We start from the raw sequence: 16174 nt of genomic DNA on the forward strand, positions 1-16174 counted from the left end.
GGCCTGTTTCCCCTTCCTCGCTGGAAAATTTCTGAGGCTCTTCGCGATGTGCCTGAGGGGTGGGCAAGGGCCCGCTGACGTGTGCTTCCAGTGGGGCGGGTCTGAAGTCAGACAGTGGGCGGAGCGGAAGTGCCATCACAGCCCTCACCCAATGCACTGGGCTCCGACCTTGCAACACCCCCTCTAGTCAGCTGGTCCTGGGCTGGGGCCCAGGCCTCTCCTCATCTCTAGGTAGGCGCCCGTGACCTGTCCTCTCACTCCGGGTCCAGAGAGGCCTGAGGCCCAGGAGAGCTTTGCACCCACTGGGTTTTTGAAAGGTGTGGGATTTGTATACTCAGGCTGGGTGGAGGTCGGGGCCATGGAGGACAAAGAGGGTCAAGGGTCCCAGGGACAAAGAGGAAGGCTACATTGTCCATGTGCTACCCCGTCACTGGAATGGACCGAGTGGGCAGAGGACGGGTCACCCTCACGTCTCCTGCGGCTGTGGCATGCCTCTGGCCTCCACATTCTCTCTCCCGGCCGTTCCCCAGACCCCTGGCACCAAAGCCACCCTTTGCCCGGGAGCACGGTCCCCACCCAGCAGCCCTGCTCCCCGTCTCCTGCCAAGGCACCGATTCCAGGCCCTACCCGAAGCCCTCCTGGCTCCCAGAGTGCAGCATCGACTGCATCCTGCCCACCAGGCCCCAAACCCAGCCAAACTTAAGCTGGGCCCTATAGAGGCGCCCGGGGTTGTGAGGCTCAGAGGTCAGGGGGAGCTGCTTGGCAGCCTTCCTGGAGAAGAGAACCGGGGCAGACATCCCAGAAAGCCTGCCAGAAGTTCTGCCCCTGGTAGAGGGATCTGAGGTATCTCGCTGTCTGCCCAGGAGGAAACACCCCGGGGATGGGCGGGCTTGGCAAAGGAGCTGGGCCAGTGCACCGTAGAGCACAACCCTACCCAAACCTAATCGCAGTGGACTCGGTCCTGGGCCGGCAGCCAGCCGCCCCGGGGCATTCAGGGGTCATAAAGGCTGTGCAGGAGAGGCAACCCCAGCTCTCCAGCTAAGAACCACCCTCCACGATGCTGCAGGTGCTGCTGACCGGCTGGGTCTTCACCCTACTCAGGGCGTCGCTAAGCCAGGCCCAAGTCCCCATCCAGGCCGACTTTGATGCCACTCAGGTGGGCTCAGGCACCCTCAGGCGGGACACATCCCCTCTTCCTCCTGGATGACCACCTTGATTTGCTACTCTATCCAGGCCCCTGGGGCCTGCGTTATCCCCAGAGAGGCCAGAGGGCGAGAGATGCCCACATGCTCCAGTCCAAGCTCAGCTCAAATCGGGGGGACAGAGGAGAAGGGGAGGGCCCCACCCATCCACCCCATCAGCTGCAGGTAGGCTGGGAGGACAGCAGGCCCCTCTGCCTGGTCTGTGGCGTGGCTCACACTGCCACCACTCTCCCAGGCCTCAGATCCAGACAAGTCACAGCCACCTACCACCACGCTGAGTCAGGGATTCAGGGTAGATGTGGACACAAGGCCTGTGCCCCAGCTCCCCCTGCCCCCTCCCTGTAGTTCCAGGGCACCTGGTATGTGGTCGGGGTGGCCTCAGATGACCAGGGCTTCCTGAGCTCCAAGGATGAGCTGAAGATGTCCATGGTCTCGGTGACTGCCTCAGCCAGCGGTGACCTGGCCCTCAAGTTTGCGAACCCTACGTAAGTGACCCCCTGAGCCCCACCTCAGATCGGGCCTTATGCCTGGCCAGTGTGACGCCAGAGGTGAGCCACCAAGAGCCCCAGGCATCCCTGGTGCACAGGGGTGTCAGACCCAGGCCCTCGTGGAGTCAGGGTTCTGGCCACAGAGGCATTGTGTTCCTGTGTCTGTGTGTGGGAGTCTGCAGGGGACACCCCACATCTCCTGCTGTGTCCTTGAGCCAGTAGTTAGCCCCTGCCCCCTCTCCCCACCCCGAGAGGGTTAGCTCACCTCTAAGCACCACCGTGAGGAGGGCACAGGGCCTCGGGGGCAGCCCGAGCATCAGCCCACCCCGTGTGGTCAGTGGTGCCTAAGTGGTGGCCCTATGCGACGTACTCGGGCAGTGTCTTTGGGAGGCTCAGGTTGTTGTGGCCCCTCCTCTCCAGGCCCGACGGCAGGTGCCAGAAGATGGACACAACATTGACCAAGGGTGCTGTGGATGGACAGTTCACAAACAGGGGTGCGGCGGAGGGGACTGGGGGGGGGGCAGGGAGGGCTCCTGAGCAGGTGGGGGGCCAGCCTGGGCCACAGGCTCACTGGCTCCCGCCTTCCAGCCATGCAGCAGGCTGACATCCGCGTGGTGGCCACCGACTACAGACGGTTCGCTGTACTCTACTTGGAGACTGAGGCCAAGGGCACGAGGAACGTCTGGCTGCAGCTCTTAGGTGTGCTGCGCTCGGGCACCCCTGCCCCCTGCTGGTCACCAGGCACAGCCTCTCCTCTGGGGGCCCTGCCCCAAGGCTGCTCTGCACATTCCAGCAAGTTCTGAGTCTAAGTGGCGGGTGAAACCACCATCCTGCAGTGTGTCCTTGGGACCCCTCTCCCCTGTGTCTGTGGTAGAGGGCGCTGGACCCCTCCCACCCTGTCATCCTCCTCCAAACCCTGCCGCCCTGCTCACCAATGCTCCCTGCCCTCAGCCCGCACCCCAGAGCTGATACCCGAAGGTGCCCAGAAGATGCAGCAGCTGGCACCCCAAGTCGGCTTGAACCCCAGCCAGGGCACCCTGCTGCCCCAGTCAGGTGAGTGCCGCCCCCGTGCTGGCTCAGGGCCACAGGAGACCCCACACGGCTGGGATTCGGGACAGGAGTGCCAGAGGCAGCCTGGCCTATCTGGGTCAGAGGGCAGGACTGTGCCCTGGCCAGTGGCCCCCCAGGAGGGGATGGCAGACAGGGAGGCTTGCTTATTCAGGGGGGCTAGGAGACGCCCCCCTGGGGAAGGGGGCCCAGGATGGCTCCTCAGGCCCCACTCTCTCCCACAGACCAGTGTGCTGGTGCCTTCTCCTAGGTAAGTACTTGGAGTCCCGCTCCCCAGACCATACGGGGCCTAGTGCCCCGCTGACCCCCAGGGGCCCCTCTTGGCCAGAAGGCTGCACAGTGGGGTTCTGATCCTGGGAGCAGGTGACAGTGGTACCCCCGAATGGAGCCGGGACACAGGAAGCAGGGAGGAAGAGCAAGGTGTGGCCCTGGGGCTGGCCCCACGAGGGCAAGAGGGGCAGGAACACGGCACTCACCCCCCTCTACCTGCCCTCTTGTCCACAAGGAAGGATCCGGCCCGGGAGTGCCAGCGGTGGCAGTCTGCTCTGCCTACTGGGCCTTCCTCAAAGAGCCACCACTTCTCTCTGCCACCCCTGCCCCTGCACAATAAATAATCTAAAGCCACAGCTGTGTATTTCTTCACCCTCCACGATGGTTGATGGCTCCAGGCCCAGAGTGGGACCCCTGGCTGTGTGCACCAGGGCAGATGCTTCAATAGGGGGTGGGGGCTGGGGGGGGGGCAGGCTCTGCTCTGACAGAGGCAGGTTTCCAGACAGACAGGGGCAATCACAGAAGCTTCCTTGCCCCACTTCCCCTGCCCTGCCCCGCATACCAGGGCACCCGCCAGGGGGATGTCACCCATGTGCGGCAGCCCAGGCCTAGCCGGCTGCCCACATTGGACCTCCTGGGCCTCTGGGGTCCTCCCAAATCACAGCACGGGGCAGGTATCTGGGCTACTTCTGTCCCCCTTCTTCTCCCCTGACCTCTGGCCCCAAAGTGCCTGCAGTTCACTTCTCACCTGGAGCCAGAGAAAACGAGTGTGTGCAAAATGCTGTCCCAACATTGAGTCTATGTTGGGTAATGTCACTCTTCTCTGAAGACACTTCGTCCTGCAGAATTTGAGGGTAAAATGGCATGACCTCGGGGTAATGTGAATAGTTCAGAAAAAAATAATGCTGGAGGGATCCCTGGGTGGCGCAGCGGTTTAGCGCCTGCCTTTGGCCCAGGGTGCGATCCTGGAGTCCCGGGATCGAATCCCACATCGGGCTCCCGGTGCATGGAGCCTGCTTCTCCCTCTGCCTATGTCTCTGCCTCTCTCTCTCTCTCTCTCTGTGACTATCATAAATAAATAAAAAAATTTTTAAAAAATTAAAAAAAAAATAATGCTGGATGGAAACATGTAAGATAATTGTTCTATCGGAGCTATGGTTCGTTACACATTCTGCTTTTTCAGTTGGTTAGATGTTTTTTAATTAAAAACACAGCCCTGGGGCCCCTGGGGGACTCAGGTGATGAAGTGTCTGCCTTCAGTCCAGGTCATGATCCCAGGGTCCTGGGATTGAGTCCCCGAGTTGGGCTCCCTGCTCAGTGAGGAGTTTGCTTCTCCCGCTGCCTCTGCCCCTCCTCCCGCTTGTGCGCGCTCTCTCTCTCTCTCTCTCTGTCTTTCAAATAAATACAATCTTTAAAAAATAAAGGTGGCTCAAGATTCTTCAAAAAAAAAAACAAAAAACAAAAAACAAACCCACAGTCCCATCCTGCCAGGTTTCCTGTCTTGACTGGGCTCCTTCTGGGCTGGGAGGTCACAGAGGGAAAGAGCCCCTGACACCTGGAGTCCCAAACAGCCCTTCCACCCCTGCACCTGACTCCTGGGTACCCAGTCTCTGGCCCGTCTGTAGACCCGTCCAGGGCAAGGAGCTGCCCCGGTCTCTCCACTGCCCCCAGCCTGACAGCAGCCTGGAATTGAATCTCTGGGGGTGGGGACAAGTGTGTGGGAAGGCCCCCTCTCACATGTGACCTGTGAGCTCACCCACCCACCTTTCCTGCCAACACTTGGGTGAGCTGCTGTCTGCCCACCTGGAGAGGCACCTGCTGAGAGATACTGTCAGAGCTCCCAGTGGTAAATAAACTCCGCGTGGATTAGTTGCCCTTTGGCTCCCACATGGACCAGGAGAAGATAGGGTGAAGGGTGCCACCGGTGTCTCCACTCTCACCAGGCTCTGGGTTCCCTGCCCTCCCACATCCTCTGGGAAGGCTCTGCAGTGGGGATGTGCAGGTGGCCCGCCATGCCTTCTGGACACCCTTCCTCAGAGGGAGGCTCCTCTCTGGGGTGGGGCAGCCCAAAAGGGCCCCTCTGGACCCCAGGAGGGCTGTCCCCTCCAGGCACCTGCAGATGCACCCAGGGCTCATCGCCTCCTGCACCCCACTCTCCTCACCAGCTCCCTCAGCCAGTTCTCTCCCCAGATGCCTGCTGGGGAATTCGGAGTGTGGGATCAGCTCATTCCCTGCTCAGCTCCCAGCCATGCCCAGGCATTCCATCTCACCAATGGGAAAGGCCAAAGTCCCTCCCTGATCAGCCCTCCTTTGATCTACCACTTACTCTCTTCCCTTCAGCCCTGCTAAACAAGTCGTGACTCCTGAACACCCCGGCCCCGCTCCCCTGGGGGGTTCCTATCCCGGCTCCCTGCTACGCTAGCTCCCTCTGCTCCTCTGAAATCTGTGCAGGTACTGCCCTGTGTGCTCCCTCCTTGGGCCTCCACAACCCCTCTGCGGACCTCTGGAGCCGGTCCTCCTCCATGTCCTTTGCAAGGCCGGAGGCTAGCCCGCACTCCCCTGTACCCCCCTCACCCTGGCCCAGAGCCCGGGCTTGGAACCCTGCTTGGGCCCCTCTCTGGTTGATTGGAGAATCTCCCATCAAGGTCCTTACCCACACCTGCCAAAACCCTTTTTCCACACAAGCTGACATTGACGGGTCATCGTTGGGCCTGCCTCATTCTTCTGGAAACATTGTCCTAGGCGCCAAGCACTGGGCCTGGAGGACTTAAGGTTGAAAGCCGTCCTAGGGGCTGGGGACTCCACACTCACGCTCTTGACATGGTCCTCCAAGGAGTCTGCGTCCATAGCAGCCTCCATCTTCTCCATCATACAGCAAGAGGGGCCCCTCTCCAAACCTGCCCCAGCCCAGTCCTCCAGGGGAAGAGCGTTTCTGCACTCCCCACCTGTAGGGCTCCGCTATGATTCCCCACCCCCACCCGGCCTACCTGCACTCAGATCCTTGGCCCAGCATCCAAGAGCTCTGCCCTGAGGGACTCAGCTGCCCTCTGCTAATCTCCCTGCACCCCCAGCCTCCAACCCTGCAGCCCTCAGTGGCCTCTCCTCATGGCACTGGACGGGCTTTATACACAGAAATCAGTTGTACCACTCCCTGCCCCACCCCTGCTTGAATCCTCCTGCAGCTCCCCGTTCTGTATTTGTTCACCCCCAGTATTGTTGACTATCTCTGCACCAAGCAGTGTCTGAGCATTGAAGATGCAATGGCAAGTAAAAGAGACATAAAGTCCTGCCCTGTGGACCACTGGGAGAAATGAGCAATAAACAGGATAAATAAATGTATTAGTCACCTACAGCTGAGTAACAAATTACCCCTAAATTATCTCCCCAGTTTCTGAGGGTCAGGAGTCTGGTCCTGGGTGTTCTGGGGCCTTCAGCAAAAGACTTCTCACGAGGCTGCAGCCATGCCCATGGCCAGGGCAGGTGCTCCTCAGAAGGCCCCGCTGGGAGGGTTCTGCTTGCCAGCTTCCTCGCCAGCTTCCTCGCTAGCCATTGCCTGTCCAGATGTGTCCACAGGGCTGGTGAGCAATTCAAGAAGGAGAAAGAAGGGACAGCCCATCACTTCTGGAAGCAAATTACTCAAGGCCTTCAGTTGGAGGGGAGGGCAGGTGCATAAACGTATGGACATGGGAGGTAGAATGGTTGGTGCCTTCATGGAGGCCACTGCCACAGTGAGCAAACCAGAATGTACATTATATAGTGACAAGTCTGGAAGACAAGTCCATAAAGCAGGAGAGAGGACATGAGACATTGGGCAGACTGTTGCAGTTTAATGTAAGGTGACAGGCCTCCTCTTGAGTGAACATCTGATGGCACCACGTAAGTCTGGGGAGTGGGTGTACCAGGCAGAGAGGTCACTTGAAGGTCCTGAAGCAGGAGCCTGAGGTTGTCAACCAGGGGTCCATGGGAGACACACCGGCATAGCCTACAGACCCCCAGAGCGGCCCTCCACAACCCCACCCTCCCCGCCAATGCCCTCTGTCCAGCCGGGAGCAGCACTATGCTTACCCACGGTGGACTCTACTTGCAGGGCCGCTCCCTGTGCCCAGGATCCCCATCCTCCCCTCTCCTGGCACGCACACCCACCCCACCCCACCAGGTCCCCAGCTCACAGGGCTGGGGCACTACCTGACAGTTTTCATGTTGCCTGTGTTTAGTATGTGACCCTCCCATTAGATCTCACAAGCCCTGTCCGCTAGGGAAGCTGTGCCCGATGCCTCGGACTCCAGGAGGCACAGAAGGGGAGTCAGGCAAACACTGTGGGCAGCCTTCTGCACGGAGCGCCTTGCTTCCTTCGCCTGTGCATTGCGACCTGTGACGGCTTGGCCTTTGGAAACTGTGTATCTCGGGGAGGGTGAGAGCCGGGGCGGGGGTGGGGAGAGCGGAGGAAGTCGCCAGGACCGCAGGGGCCAGGAGGGAAAGGAAGGAAGCCCGGATTCGGAGTGGGGTTAGGTGCCAGGCATGCAGGAGCCTCCACTCTGGGTGGGGATAGCACTCGGGCAGGCCTGCCGGGTGACCCCGCCCCAGGCTCTCAGACCCCGCCCCAGACCGAGCCCCGCCCAGGAACCCCGCCCCAGGCGCTCAGGCCCCGCCCCTCCCGTAGCCCCGCCCAGACGCGTAGGCCCCGCCCCCAGACCGAGCCCCGCCCAGGTAGCCCCGCCCCGTGCCCCTCGCTCCGTCCGCAGCGCCCCGCCAGTCCCGCGGGGCTCCAGGGTCCTCCCGGCCGGGTCGGGCCGAGGCCGTAAGCTCCGCCCCGCGCAGGCCCTGTGGGCACCGCTCGGGCAGGCCCCGCCTCCTGCCGCCTCCTGTTCCGGAGCCGGCTTCCCGCGCAGGCGCCCTGGGCCCACAGCGGTGCTCCCCGGGCGGGTGGCGGTCGGCTCGCTGCGGTGCCATGGTGCCGCCGCCGCTGTCGTCGGCTCTCTGCACGCTGCCGCCAGGCCCCGGGCCTCCGCGCTTCGTGTGCTATTGCGAGGGGGAGGGACGCGAGGACGGAGGCCCCGGCGGCTTCAACGTCTAGTGAGTGCGAGGTGCGCAGGGTGCTTGGGGCTCAGACCGAGGAGCGGGCGGTTCCCCCTGACGGCCCCTCCCCCCACAGTGTGACGGACGCCGCGGAGCTTTGGAGCACCTGCTTCACGGCGGACAGCCTGGCGGCCCTCGTGGGTAGCGGGGCTCCTGGGCGGGCCTGGAAGCCCCCAGCTCCCCATACCTGCCGTGCGGACCAGCAGTGGGATCGGGGGGGGGGCGGTCTGAGGTTCCCCGGGGGCGGGGAGGGGGTCTGGACACCCTTGCCCCAGCTCTGTGGCGGCAGTCCTCTAAGACTGGTCAGGCAGCTTTGGGTTCCAGGGTCTAGGGTAGCTGGTGACCAGCCCCTGTGCTCTATAGAAAGCCCGTTTCGGCTTGAGTGCGGCTGAGGATATCACCCCCCGGTTCAGGTGAGCCCCTGGGCAGAGGGAAAGGGTGGGAGTGGAGCAAGTGGGTCTGGACACAGCACTCAGCACCCCTCCTTTCCTAGGGCAGCCTGCGAGCAGCAAGCTGTGACTTTCACCCTGCAGGAGGACAAAGCATCCCTGACCCTTCCAGGGGGGCCCTCGGCAGTGGATCTCAACCTCTCCAGGGTGCCGGGCCCAGAGGCAGCCTCCAGGCTGCAGGCACTGACACTGAGCCTGGCAGAGCAAGTGTGCATCTTGAAGAGGCAGCTGGCAGGTGGGGTGAGGAGGGGGTGCCCTGAATCTTTACCGGGGTCCCCCTGTGCATGCCTCCACTCTTGGCTTTGTTCTTCAGCTGTGGAGGTGACAGCTGCCAGCCCCAGAAAGAGCCCTTGTCAGGTGGGGCCCCAGCTCTTCCTACCAGGTAAGGCCTGTCACTTGCAAGTATGGTTGGGGCTGTGCTCTTCCCTCTGCACCTCAATGACCCCAGAACAAGATTCAAACTCCAGGATTGGGATTTTGACCCTGGAATGCACCAGACTCAGGAACTCCCTCCCGTCCTGTTTCCCTCAGACCCGGATCCTCAGAGAGTTGGCCCTGGACTTGGGGTCAGGAGGCGGTGTCCAGGCGAGTCCCTCATCAACCCTGGCTTCAAGAGGTACTCCCTCCCTGCTCCTCCCTCCTGTGCCCAGGGTCAAGACCTGGATGGCTGTTGCCGGCCCCATAACACCACAGTGTCACCTCCTCTTCTCTCCCAGTAAGAAACCAGCCGCTGGTGTAGACTTTGAAAGCCCCTGAAGATGCAGCAGAGTGTGACCTTGCCAGATACCTGCCTGCAAGTGGGGACAGCTCTGAGACCCGACGATCTCCACCTGCTCCTCCTACTGCAGGGTGGGAGCGCACCTGCTTCTCAAACCCCTTCTCTATGAAATAAATGCTTCCTCAGATGGAGGAATGAGCCCCGCTCTGGGGGTGGCTGGGGGACAGGGGTCAGGGATCCCCCCTGGGTGTGTGCTCTAGCCCGGGGCTTCAGGGCATGAGCAGATGCAGCAGCCTCCAAGCTCCGGGTGGAGGAGGCCCCCAGGTCTCCAGACTCACCCCGCTGCCCCTGCCTGGTGAGCACAGCAGCCGGGGGACTGGAAGGCGGGGCAGGGCTCCTTGAGGCTGGAACTCTATTGCCAACAGCTCCAGGCACACACTTCACTCTCCCAGACCCCACCCGACCAGGCACAGCCACGGACATCCCACACTGCATACACACTAGATCCTATAGGCTTTGGAGGGTGGCTTGCTCCCTGGGCAGGGCTGAGGAATGTGGGCTGGCCCCACCCCCTGGCCAGGAGCCCCTAGGTGCCCAGGCTGGGCTCTGCTCCCCACCCTCCTTGGCCATCCTGCTGCCCCACCCCGGCCTGACTGGTTTGGGAGCCCGATCCAGTCCCTACCACCCCTGACAGGGTGAGTAGGGGAGGTAGGTGGAACCACCCACTGGGTTCTCTGCCCCTGTCATTCTGGGCTGTCACGTGGAGCTGTGCATTGCCTGGCAGCTGTTTGGGGGTGACAAATCCAGGGCCCTCTGGGCCCTCGAAGGTTAGGACACACTCGTTGGGGCAGACATGCCTTTATGGGGCTGTAGAAAAGCAGACAGGGTGGCGGTCAGCAGTGGGGAGGGGATAGCGGGGGTGTACGGCCATCCGGTAGGCCGCCAGGATCTCAGCACTGCATGGGCACGTGTACTTGAACTCCTTTACCTGCAGCGCGCTCTCCAGGTAGCGGCGGACGCCGCACAGCTCAGCGGGTATGGGCACTTGGCGGAAGTGTGTACATACCGTCTGCCGGCAAGGGGCGCAAGGTCAGGGCCTTGCAGGAAGCACCCCCCACCCCTGTCCCACGTGTGGCACTCACATCCATGATGTACAGCTTGGGCAGCAGGCTGCAGTCGGCCAGCGTGAGCTGGTCGCCGTCCAGGAAGCGGCGGCGTGACTCCTGAAGCTGTGGCTCCTGTGCCAGCTCGTGTTCAAGGGGCCTGCGCAGGTAGCCGTCCAGTCTGGTGAGGGCGCGCAGCAGCAGCTGGTACAGAGCTGCGGGGGTGGGGTGGGGCACTGTGAGGGCCGGGCCAGGCCAATGTCCCCCTCCCACCCCACGGCTCGAGACCCTCCTCACCATTGTCCTGAGCGGGCACTGGGTTCTTGATGAACGCGGAGAACCTGTGAAAGACGTCGTTGCCCGCCGTGGTGGACTCCCTGTACCGAGGTGCCAGGCTGGGGAATCTGCGGGGAGCCAGGGAAGCTCCGGTCAGACCCTGGTGTCGCGCCCCCTTCCCCGCCGCACCCTCAGCATTTCTCTAGGGCTCCTACAGGGAACCCATATTCGCCCCTGCCGCCACGCACTCAGGTGGCCCCAGTGTCTCCTCCAGAAACTCTTCGATCTGCAATGTGTCCGTTTTGGCGTCGCCATCGTAGAGAAGGATAGGCAACTGCGAGCCGGGTGCAAAGTCCTTGAGCACATCCAGGGACCTGTGGGCATAGGCAGGTGGGGAAGCTGCTGCTCAGGAGGGCCAGAGGCCCAGCCATGGTCCCCTGGGGGCAGGGGGCTCACCTGCGAGTGTCCACCGTGGTGAGGGTGAAGGGCACACCCTTGAGCAACAGGAGCATGAAGAGCCGCTGGCAAGAAGGGCAGTGTCCCACGCTCTCACCGTCCTCGCTGGCCTGGGCGGGTAGGGTGGAGGGGGCCGGGGCAGAGGGTGCCAGGGCAGAGAGCAGACCTAAGAATTTTGCCAGAGAGGACCCTGCCTACCCCCGCTCTGTGCCTGGAGCTTGGTCGGCCACGCCCTCAACAAGTGATGGGTGAGAGCCCTTGACTGGGTCCCTGGTGGGGGGGCCCAGGGACATGGCCCCTGGGGACCCTTATCTCCAGCACCTGGGCAGAGGCCAGCCTCCCAGTCTCCAGGCCCTCCAGGCTGGTCACGAGGGCAGGGTGGGCCGAGTACTGTTTTCTGAGTGATTCATGCTGCCAACTGGACACTGGCTGGCAGCACACTCACTGCCCCACACCCCAACGATGGGGGAAGGCCAGGGCTGGCAGCCGGTGCACAGGGATCCACAGCCCCGGGCAGTGATGCAAGCAACGGGGGTCACCCGGCCCAGCCCCCCTCCTGCAGCGCTGACCTCCACCCTCACACGAGCCTCGGCTGCCAGCTGCTGATCAGCACCTCCCCACTGAGGGGCTTCGCCCCCGGCTTCCCCTCGCATGGCCTTCGGGGCGGCTCCCCAGGCCCTCGCCCAGTCCTGGCCCCTTTCCTCAGCCTCCACAGGCAACCTGCATCCAGTGCACACGCAGCCTCTGGGGCCCACTGCCTGCCCCAGAAAGCCGAGCCCCACTGAGCATGCTCCTCCCCGGGCCGCCTGCCCGCCTGCCCACCCACCCGGTGGTACCTTGACAAACAGCTGGAGCTTGGCAGTCTCTGCCATGGTGAGGAGCGCAGCGCGGTGGGAGGCAGTGAGGCAGGGGTGGGAGCCTGGGGAGCCCTTTAAAGCTGGGGTGCTCCGCCCTCCCCAGCCCAGGGCCCGCCCCACCGAGTCATCCCCCCTTGCAGGCAGGCCAGCCGTTGGGGCTCTGGGGCCTGTGTCCAAGCGCAGGGGTGTGACTGGGGGGCTGCCGGTGCTGCGGCCCCAGGGGGCTTTGGGGGTTCAGAGGTGGGGAGAGAAAGGAGCCAGCCTGGGCACAGGGCTGCCCTGGATCAGGATCAGTCCTGCCATGAGCCCACGGCCCTCCCTGCAGTGAACACCCCACTGTCCACTGGGGTCCCCAGCCCAAAAAGCTGAGGAGTGAGTAGGAGAAGCAAACACCCTAGCCCTGGCCTTGGTTTCCCCATCTGTCTACCTCCTGGGCAGGGAGGCCCCTCCCATCACTGAGCTGGGTCAGCCCCGCCCCTGGACCAGCCCACATTCCAGGAGTGCTGCTGGCCTGCCCAGGTGCCCCTCCTTGGCCAGCCACACCCCCTGCCGTCCCTACCCTCCCAGGGGGTCCCAGGCAGGCTTCCTCCACCTTAACCTTCCCCAGAAGCACCATGAGAAGGTTTAGGAGCTACAACCTCCAGCCCATGCGTCAGCCTGCTCACGGTTGGCTGGAAGGAACCTCTAGAGGACGTTGTGGGTACCCCCTAACCTGTCCCGCCTGTCTGGTGGCTCACAGTCCTGGGTGAGGGTGCCCCGAGGGAGGGGCCTGCCAAAGCCTACGCTGCCCCTCCACACAGCTGGGGACCTGCCTGTACCTTTGCCTCCTCCCTCCGGCTCCCCCTTAGGCACCAGTGCCTCTGCTGCTCCTCCACAATGGGGTGGGGGCTTGGCCCACTCACCTGCTGCTCCGGGCGCATACACCCCAGCCCCAGGGAAGGCCCAGGGCCCCCTCCACACCTGTGCATGCCTGCCAGCCGTCCTCTGGGTATTTCTGTGTGTGTAAAAATAGCCCCGTGCATCTGTAGGTATGATCAGGAGATGGACCAGCAACCAGGTAGCTCAGAGAAAAGGAAATACACCGACACTGACAGAGTGAATGGGAGCATGTCTCACTTCACACTTATTTCAAGAGACAAACTAGGACAGGACCTGGTTCGGGGCTGCAGCGGGTAAAGATGTGGCTCTGTACTCAATGAGGGGGTGAGAAGCCCCCCTCAGCCCGGGGACACATCAACGAATGCGTGCTGTCCCCTGGGCAGCATGGCCCCATCTGCAGGAGGGACCCGATGACTTCCTGGGACAGGACACAGGTGGTGAGTCTCTAGTCTCGGGTTGGGTGATGTGGCTGAGTTGTGCCCCTGCCATCCACGTGTGAAGTCCTCGCCGCCCGGGCCTCAGACAGAGCCCTGACAAGCCATCCTACTGATATGGGGTTATCAGGGCAGGCCCTGCCCCACTATGACTGTGTCCTTGGAAGCGGGCAGTTTGTTTAAGATTTTATTTATTTATTCATGAGAGACCCAGAGAGAGAGAGAGGCAGAGACACAGGCAGAGGGAGAAGCAGGCTCCCTGCAGGGAACCTGATGTGGGACTTGATCCCGGGACCCCGGGGTCACGCCCTGAGCCAAAGGCAGACGCTCAACCCCTGAGCCACCTGGGCTGCCCCGGAAGCGGGCAGTTTGGATGCAGACACACATGGATGCCATGTGTGGATGGAGGCCAAGGACAGGTGGTGCTGCTCCAAGCCCGGGCCACCACCACAGTGGCGACCAGCCCTCCCCAGCCTCGATCTTGGACTTCTGGCCTCCACATGGGGGTATTTTCTGTTGCTTTCAGCTGCGCGAGTGGCAGTAATGCATGGCCACCCTAGCAACACCGCATCAGTGTGCGTCTGTCCAAGGCTGAGCCCCTAACCTGAGGAAAGCCACGAGGGTGTCCTCAGACATGTCTCAACTTCCTATCATGATTTGGTCGTTGATGTCTTTAAACAGGACCAGAAAAAAAATAAATAAATAAAATAAAATAAACAGGACCAGAAACTCAGACACCAACCTTAACTGACTGAGGCCTGTGGGGGCCCCCACAATCTTCCCTGCTGCCACCCCCTGCGTCCACAGAGCAGCCATGGGGGGCTGTGGGCCTGCTGTCCTCCTCTCAGGCCCTTCTCTTCCTTCCTGGAGGCTCGGGGTGGGGGTGGGGGATCCGGCCGCCATCCCAGGAGTTGCAGGGCCCAGCATCATGCATTGTTCGTCACTCCTTCCCTGACCCCGGGCTGCGGGCCCTTTCCGGCCATGTTCTAATGACCTGCTCTGCAAGGAGACCGGACTCCTGGGGGGTGGTGAGGGGCCTCGTGGCGGGAATGTGCACAGGTGTTTGCTGGCCCCTGTCGCTGAGAGCCACGGAGCCATGAGCCTGTCCCGAGGCCAGAGGGGAGTCCGAATACCAGTGTGCCCGCCGGAACCAGGCTCCGAGAAGACGGCCCGGCCAGATGCTGGGTGGGGAGTACAAAGCAGGCTTGGGAATTCTAACGGAGAGGGAGTCTCCAAAACAATGTCCTGGACGAGCCGAAGGGACACCAGAGCCACCACGGAGGACTTCCACTGGCCGAATCCTGAGTATTTAGAGTGTAAAAAAGATGGTGACAGAATCATACGCTTTTGGGCAGCCCGGGTGGCCCAGCGGTGTAGCGCCGTCTTCGGCCCAGAGCATCATCTTGGAGTCCCGGGATCAAGTCCCACGTCGGGCTCCCAGCATAGAGCCTACTTCTCCCTCTGCTTTGTGTCTCTGTCTCTCTGTGTCTCTCATGAATAAATAAATAAAATCTTAAAAAAAAAAAAAAAAGAATCGTACCCTTTCAAGGGGTTAAAATGGTAAATATTACATGTATTTGCCCACGACAAAAAAAAAAAAAAAAATCAGATGACAGCAGCAAATGACAATATTTTGATTTTTTTTTTTTTAAAGATTTTATTTATTCACGAGAGACACAAAGAGAGGCAGAGACAGACAGAGGGAGAAGCAGGCTCCATGCAGGGAGCCCGTCGTGGGACTCGATCCCGGGACTCCAGGATCACGCGCTGCGCTGAAGGCGGCGCTAAACCACTGAGCCATCCAGGGATCCCCAATATTTTGATTTTTTAAAAACTCATGAATCCACAGTGATCTAGTTCTAAAACTGAAGGTATTTGAAAAAAAATGCCAGCTAATAAATGCAGAAAGGATGAAATAGTTAGAAAAACATTTTGGGGCACGTGCGTGGCTCAGTCTGTTAAGCACCGGCTCTGGGTTTTGCTCACGTCACGATCTCAGGGTTGGGGGAACCAAGCCCCACACTGGGCTCTGTGCTCAGCACACCCACCCCCTGTCCCAATAAATAAATAAATCTTTAAAAGAAAGAGGGGATCCCTGGGTGGCTCAGTGGTTGAGTGCCTGCCTTCGGCCCAGGGCATGATCCTGGAGTCCTGGGATGGAGTAATGCATCAGGCTCCCTGCATGGGGCCTGCTTCTCCCTCTGCCTGTGTCTTTGCCTCTCTCTCTCTCTCTTTCTCTGTGTGTGTGTCTCATGAATAAATTAAAAATAAAAATAAAAGAATAAAAAATTCCATTTTGCAACCCCCGCCCCAGGGGGATAAGAGTTTTGAGAAACAAGATTTCACATGACCCTCCTTCCTCCTGGGGGGTCTCCTGTGTCCCATAGTCCCCTTGAGGGGGGCTCTGGTGGGAGACTGACCATGGCCAAGCTCTAGGGGCACTGGCTCTGGGACGCCCCCTTGTGGCCTGTCTCCAGGTCCCATTGCTACTGAGCAGCCCCCTCTCAGCTCCTGGGAGCCTCTACAAGGCCCCAAGGTTTGTACACACTCCCTCCTGGACTTGGGTCTCAGCCTAGAGGTCGCCTCCTCCTGCAAGCCCCCTGCCTATCCTGGATAAGATGGAAACAGCCCAGCACACACTGCCCATGGACCCTCGGTGCGCCCTGGGCCCAGGGGTCGGGGAGGTGGCTCAGTGTGCAGGCCTGCGGGGAAGGCCTCAGTGACACAGAGAAACCCACTCTGGACCCGCCTCCAGGCAGGGAGTCTGGGCTCTGTGGGTGGGCAGGGGAGGGGAATGAGGGACAGCCATTTCCTCAGTCTCCCCATCTGCACCAACAGCTGCACACAGGGATGAACCCCCCACTCTCCTCCAGGTTCACCCTGGCTCAGGGCTCCAGG

At 61.3% G+C, this 16174-nt stretch overlaps 3 protein-coding genes across 11 annotated transcripts; 2 read left to right on the forward strand and 1 right to left on the reverse strand.

The window, feature by feature from the left end:
• Positions 1-51: 51 nt before the first annotated feature.
• On the forward strand, positions 52-4451 carry LCNL1 (lipocalin like 1). 9 transcript variants are annotated; one of them, XM_077851492.1, is made up of 7 exons: positions 52-317; positions 1067-1156; positions 1548-1687; positions 2111-2184; positions 2279-2389; positions 2642-3008; positions 3268-4451. In XM_077851492.1, exons 3-7 carry the CDS (start codon positions 1623-1625, stop codon positions 3638-3640), a joined length of 990 nt encoding a protein of 329 aa, XP_077707618.1. In that variant the 5' UTR covers positions 52-317; positions 1067-1156; positions 1548-1622; the 3' UTR covers positions 3641-4451. The 9 variants fall into 9 exon arrangements, with proteins under 9 accessions (XP_077707618.1, XP_077707620.1, XP_077707625.1 ...); XM_077851494.1 differs by having other exon boundaries at positions 52-231; XM_077851499.1 differs by having other exon boundaries at positions 52-1156; positions 2642-2743; positions 2983-3008; positions 3122-3382.
• A 3457-nt stretch (positions 4452-7908) lies between these two features.
• Positions 7909-9462, forward strand: PAXX (PAXX non-homologous end joining factor). The gene is made up of 7 exons (XM_077851506.1): positions 7909-8101; positions 8181-8241; positions 8468-8517; positions 8598-8788; positions 8867-8935; positions 9085-9169; positions 9270-9462. The coding sequence occupies exons 1-7, from the start codon at positions 7977-7979 to the stop codon at positions 9307-9309; spliced, it is 621 nt and encodes a 206-aa protein (XP_077707632.1). The 5' UTR covers positions 7909-7976; the 3' UTR covers positions 9310-9462.
• Positions 9463-10113: 651 nt separating this feature from the next.
• Positions 10114-12401, reverse strand: CLIC3 (chloride intracellular channel 3). Its single transcript, XM_077851505.1, has 6 exons — positions 11943-12401; positions 11107-11216; positions 10899-11024; positions 10672-10778; positions 10414-10589; positions 10114-10340 (listed from the first exon to the last, which is right to left on the reverse strand). Exons 1-6 carry the CDS (start codon positions 11976-11978, stop codon positions 10131-10133), a joined length of 765 nt encoding a protein of 254 aa, XP_077707631.1. The 5' UTR covers positions 11979-12401; the 3' UTR covers positions 10114-10130.
• Positions 12402-16174: the final 3773 nt, after the last annotated feature.

This window comes from Canis aureus, chromosome 16 (assembly GCF_053574225.1).
Source record: "Canis aureus isolate CA01 chromosome 16, VMU_Caureus_v.1.0, whole genome shotgun sequence".
In the NCBI taxonomy this organism is placed as follows: domain Eukaryota; kingdom Metazoa; phylum Chordata; class Mammalia; order Carnivora; family Canidae; genus Canis; species Canis aureus.

Bases quoted from the DNA above. Each gene is read 5' to 3' on its own strand.
- CLIC3 (XM_077851505.1), bottom strand. From the start codon at position 11,978: ATGGCAGAGACTGCCAAGCTCCAGCTGTTTGTCAAG. The intron at 10,779-10,898 runs GTGCGTGGCGGC...GGCTCCCCGCAG, and splicing joins GAGACACTGGGGCCACCTGA to ATTCCCCAGCCTGGCACCTC. The intron at 10,341-10,413 runs GTGAGTGCCACA...CCTTGCCGGCAG, and splicing joins CCAAGCTGTACATCATGGAT to ACGGTATGTACACACTTCCG.
- PAXX (XM_077851506.1), top strand. From the start codon at position 7,977: ATGGTGCCGCCGCCGCTGTCGTCGGCTCTCTGCACGCTGCCGCCAGGC. The intron at 8,242-8,467 runs GTGGGTAGCGGG...TGTGCTCTATAG, and splicing joins CGGACAGCCTGGCGGCCCTC to AAAGCCCGTTTCGGCTTGAG. The intron at 8,518-8,597 runs GTGAGCCCCTGG...CTCCTTTCCTAG, and splicing joins GATATCACCCCCCGGTTCAG to GGCAGCCTGCGAGCAGCAAG.
- LCNL1 (XM_077851491.1), top strand. From the start codon at position 1,058: ATGCTGCAGGTGCTGCTGACCGGCTGGGTCTTCACCCTACTCAGGGCG. The intron at 1,688-2,110 runs GTAAGTGACCCC...CCTCCTCTCCAG, and splicing joins CTCAAGTTTGCGAACCCTAC to GCCCGACGGCAGGTGCCAGA. The intron at 3,009-3,267 runs GTAAGTACTTGG...TCCACAAGGAAG, and splicing joins GTGCTGGTGCCTTCTCCTAG to GATCCGGCCCGGGAGTGCCA.